Below are 5,422 nucleotides of genomic sequence, written 5' to 3' on the forward strand. Positions count from 1 at the left end.
TGCCAGTTCATAATTCTGGTAGTCCGGTAGCCTCTATGTCAGTCACGTGCATCACAATTTGAGATAATGATTATTGATTTTATAAATAGCCTACATCATTGTTTAAGTTTCTTCCTCAAGATAGGTATGTGTGATAGCTAGGTAAGTCAACATGTAACTTTTAAAAGACTCGGTTGTTTTCATTAAATTAATTCTCTCAAGAAGAGGCTTCATGGCAATCTTTTTACATCAATGTATTGTGTACTTTTATTATTACCCATGTGTGTACTTTCTGTCTCCAGATCTGACAACTCGCTGAACTAGGCCCCCCACGTAATGACAGAAAAATCCAAGGTGATTGATTTATGAATGAAGGGACACACATGAAATCGTGTTGATGATGATATCGAAAAGTTATTTTCTTGGACATATCACTTGAGCCTGAGAATTCTGAGGAATAAAGGGAATTGTTGTGTGAATACAGTTCCTACCCACCTTCTGTCAAAGGACGCTGTGTGCTAAGGATATTATATAATGCAAAAGTGCTGTTCATGACTGTGTTTAAACGGAGAAATATTCCCCAACTAACATTACATTTTGTTCCTGTGAAGTTTTTTCTTTCTGTTGTTACATACAATATTATTTTTGGAGTAATTGCTTGTTAGGGTTAACAGATCCCTGAGACCTTGGTTCCTGCTAGTTGCTAGGACTAAGAATAGAAGACCTCTATAGGCCATTGTAATACTCTAGGGATAAGTACGGTTTCCGATTCTGTGCTTGGAGAATTTTGTGTGTATCAAATGAAAACACAGTGAAATTCTTAGTAAATGATTGTTTATTATTGACAATTGGATAGCTTTTTGTGCAAACCAGGTTTGGTCTCCTTGTTTCAACGCTAGTGTGGATGGACTTAGAAGTATCATTTTTTTATGTGACTGAAAGAAAAGTGTAGCAAGTACTGAAATTTGTGATTTTTTTTAAGGGGCCAGTGAGGCCGTTGAGAAAATGGCCATAGAGCGAAATGCTACTTGGTTCAACTTTCTAAGGTGTTTTTTGCATTGCGTAAAGTGTGTTTGTCTCCCGTCGTAAAGGGAGTATTTCCATCACGCCCTTGGGATCTGCGGGTTCTTGGTTAGTGTACCCCGTGCACGGTCCTACATTCTACCCTTATTGTAATCCTTCAGCACCAGTTAGGAGAAGATCTCCCCGACATCTCTTCTTGGAGACAACTTTGCTGGAGTAAAGTGGCCATGGAAGGAGAGGAGAGTAATCAGTCCTTGATGGACGAATCTGGTATCAAACGAGCAAAACGGGCCAAGATGGAGGCTGCGGAGACTGACCGGTGAGTATTTTTGTCATTGTACAATACAGAAGTACACTTTTTTGGGGAGAAGCCTCTTTTCCTTCTAGCTAGTGGATGACTGTGACAGAGAGGTGACTTTTGTCGGAGACAATTCCTTTCTTTAACTGCTTTCCTCTTTTAGGTTTGCTAATCCTGCCCCTCCAACCACTTTTCTTCTTTTTTGAATTGTTATGGTTTTAATTTGTTACTTGGAAAGCTGTAGTATTCAATAGAATAGTGTTTGAAATCATTAAATATTTGTTAAGCTGCTATAATAATGTAGGCCTATATAATATATTGATAAAAATATACCGCTTTGCTTGTTGCGGGTTGCACTGGTGACCTGAAAACGGTTGCTGTTTTGGTTGCCACCATCGGCTGCTTGCATTGGGGAGGATGCTTTTTTTTGTCTTTGTATTCAAATTAAAATTCTATTGCTCATCACCAAGGCCGAACAAATTCACCCAATTTTTTTAGCATGGTCCTCCTGATTTCTTGAAAGTAGTAACATGCCCCCTCAGGGTGTAGGAATGACAGTACAGAAATGCATAAAATTACCTTGTGAAGGTCTTTGGTAGAATTCGCCATGGATTGTGGTCGGTCAGGCTGAGGAAGAAGAGGCCTAAGTTAATTCACCCACTTTTTTTCTCTGCTCTTCTACATCGTGTTTCCTAATATTTGCACTACTTTGTTCTGTCAAGATTTTGAGTTGGGCTGGCTTGCTTTGTATTCAGTCGAAATCGTCCAAGACAGCCACCCTTTGTCGAGGAGAAAAGTGGTTATATAATCTTAGACTGGTGAATGTCTTTAACAGAATATTATAAATTTTTAAAAACTGAGCAAAGGGGAAATAGCTAGTGGTCGTTTGTACAAGAGAAGTTTGTTTTGCTGTCATCAGTATCAGAGTGTGTGTATCAAGATAAGCTGCAGGCCAAACCCTTTTTTTTTGGTTTCGATTTATTTTTTAATTCACAATCGTAAAATGATTACAGTTGGTGGTACTATAATATTTACAAAAACCACTCTCAACTAAATTGCAATATTCTGGTTGATAATATAAAACCGATTACTTTTTTTCTACTTTTCTGAAAATAAGTGTTCATGCACACATACATGTTTAGAGTCGGACAATGATCTTCCGTTCGTCTACCAAGAATAAGCACCAGAAGATTTCAACAATTGTTCCAGCCCAGGTATTTGAATGAATTTTTGAATAAATTAGCTAGGATAAGAGCCTGGGAGTGTCTCACATGCTAATGAGGTTCACCATGAAGAGGCAGTAATAATAAAACTTTCCCTTTTGGCCCACCTGTGTGTCATCAACGACTCTTTCCCCCCAATGTGAGTGACACTCCCCTCAAATTCTTTCCTCTCTCTGAGGGTTTGTGAAACACTGCTTTCCCGTGTGTCTTTAGGTGGAGTAGATATTCGAGAAATTTCTAATTATTTCTGCAAAGAAACAAGGTATTAGATCAGATTAGATGATATTACTGCAAGGTTTTAACAGCAATGGCCTTGTTGTAGCCCTGTTTTTCCCGTTCACTTGTAGAATGCTCCCCCTCTGACTTTATTGGAAATTTAGATTTTGCTTGAGTGTTGAATATCATTACTGGGGGTTGTATAAAATTTAAATGCGAATTCCTTGTACTGCTGGCAGCTATAAAATAATATTCCCTTTAATTTTTGTTGAATAGAGAAAAGAAACATTTTGAAAAATTCTGGAGAATGAAATCGAAGAAAATGAAAATGCCTGTTAAACTGAAATCCCAGCCACATGGAAGAAAAAGCTGGTGGTCCACTGCAAATATAAAATATTTGGGAAAGAGGGACCTTGTTTTCCATGTATATTTTTCTCTCTATAGAATGTGTGGTTTTTTAAAGTCTCATTTGGTGAGTTACGGGGACAGTGAAAAGTTGTCATGACTGCTTGTGTGTGATTTGAGCACTAGTATCTCTGTTAGGGCTTCGTTGAGTTCTTGAGATTAGATGAAGTGATACTTTTGTTATTGAGAATTTTTATTGTCTGATTTTTTTTCATGTTATTGCATTCTTTTAGACAGATTTCATGTAACATAGAAAAGTCAGTCTGATTTTGGTTAATTTATTCAGTTTATGAAGGACAAAATTGTTACCCCCCTACAGATAACATTTTTGGCAAGTTGAACTTGTGAACATTTCCAGCATTTCAAACTGTGTATAGAGGTTGAAAACAGGTTAATTATGGTTGTGCTGACACTGTGTGTCATCTGTTTCTAAAAGACACATGATGAGTTTACACCATAATATAATATGCATTTGAGTCATTGATGTTACAGATTATTGCATGGTATCGATGTCTGACTTTCTATGCAATCACCAAATTAGCAAACACTTTTTAGTTGTTTTTTAATTTTATTTTATAGATGGTGTTTTTTTGTGTGTGTGTGTGGGGGGGGGGGGGGGTAAGAAATGTAATTTTTTGTTAATATCCTCCATAATTGGTCAATTGAAATTTTTTTGTTGCACTGGATGTTCGTTTTACTCATCATCATCACTGCCTTTCACCTTTCTCACCATGGGTCAGTGTATAGGCCACGAACAAATACTTTCCACCTATCCTGGGCTGGCCTCTTGTTGTTATTCCATGTCTTCCCACTTTAAGACTTATCTATATTCAATTTCTGTGACTCTGCTCCAAGTTCCACATTGTATTCCCCTTGATCTTTTACCCTGTTGGTTCCAATCCAACACTTTCATTGTAATGCGACTGTCAAGACTTCTTGATAGTTTGTCCCATGCATCGCCACGGCCTTCTCCCCACTTCATCTCTGTCTGAGCTCTGTCTTGTTCACTTTAACACTGCCTCGTTGGTGACCTTGCCTGTCCATATGGTCCTCAGTAAGTTTTTATCTCTATGATGGTATGACCAAATTGTGGTCTCTCTCTTCTGCTCATGTAGATTGTCACCCGTTGGGTGGCCTCTGACAGATGACAATAGTTCTCCTTCACTCCTCTCGGCTCTCTGTTTTCCTCAGTGTGTCCCGCACTTCCGTGACTGTCCATTCTCAGATGTTATCCTCCAATCTCTTCTACTATATTATGCCTCTTCCCCCTGCACAGTGCCTTGTCAAATGTTATTTATTACGGTTGAACATAACATAATTTTAGACCCCCCAAAAAGTGTTTGTCCCAATTTGGTAGACACACGGTTAATTACAGTCGGGCACCGACGATTGTGTGATTTCAAGGAGGTTATACAGTTTGTTGTAAGGTCCTTGGGGGATTTGCGAGTGCTAGAAATAAGAATGTAGTCTGCTCGTTTTGGTTTCTTGTCAAATTTACTGATAAATACCGGTTCTTTTGGTCTCTTTACTAGTGTGCTTCCTCGTGAAATGAGGCCACTATCGTGCCGAGTCGGCGTAAATAGAGTAGTTTATCAACAGGTGACTTAAATAGCCAGTCATTTGTCAAAGCCGATGGCTCAAGAGCATAAACAAGAACATCTTTCCCATGATTAGGAGATTGGATTTGGGCCAAAAGTGCTGTGTCGTCTACATGATACATATACATATCATGTGTATTATTGTGTGTACAGCGGTCGTGGGTGTGTGTCCAACAATGTGCTTTTAGCGGTCTCGTGTCTTCCTCAGCTGCGCTCAGAGCGAGCCAAAGGTGAAGGCCATGTAATCATGTAAATACAAACAGTCTTCTTTGCCCCACTTTTGGGGGGCTGCCCGGCGCTCGGCTCAAGAGGGGAGATAAAATAAATGCGGTTTAATAAAACGAAAACGTAGAGCCTGCGCTGTGAGTGTGTGTGTGTTGTATTTGTTGTTGTTTACTCTTTTAATCGGGGGAGGAAGGGGGGGGGGGGGGGGGTTTAATAAAACAAAACGAAAACATGACTGCGCTGTGTGAGTGTGTGTGTGTGTGCTTGCGTATGCGTGCATGCGTGTGCTTCACGGGTCTAAGGTTTTGAGATTTATTTTACTAAGAGACCATTCATTGCTTTATGTATTGTTATTTTGAAGTGGTGGGATAAGGATTTTGTCTCCTTGTCACTGGTTGAGTCGGTAACACGCAAGATCGATTTCTCTCTCTCTCTCTCTCTCTCTCTCTCTCTCT

The 5,422-nt window shown here is 39.3% G+C and overlaps 1 protein-coding gene across 3 annotated transcripts in view; it reads left to right on the plus strand.

Annotated features, from left to right (window-relative positions):
• LOC101850685 (transcription factor cwo) overlaps positions 1–5,422 on the plus strand; it is a 58,447-nt gene that overhangs the window by 999 nt on the left and 52,026 nt on the right. For all 3 annotated transcript variants that reach the window (XM_013079822.2, XM_013079828.2, XM_005089234.3), the window contains exons 2-3: positions 282–333; positions 1,164–1,321. In XM_013079822.2, the coding sequence (XP_012935276.1) occupies positions 316–333; positions 1,164–1,321 (176 nt within the window). In that variant the 5' untranslated portion in view covers positions 282–315. The remainder of the gene's footprint in view (positions 1–281; positions 334–1,163; positions 1,322–5,422) is intronic.

Source organism: Aplysia californica, unplaced genomic scaffold (assembly GCF_000002075.1).
Source record: "Aplysia californica isolate F4 #8 unplaced genomic scaffold, AplCal3.0 scaffold00004, whole genome shotgun sequence".
Classification (NCBI taxonomy): Eukaryota; Metazoa; Mollusca; class Gastropoda; order Aplysiida; family Aplysiidae; genus Aplysia; species Aplysia californica.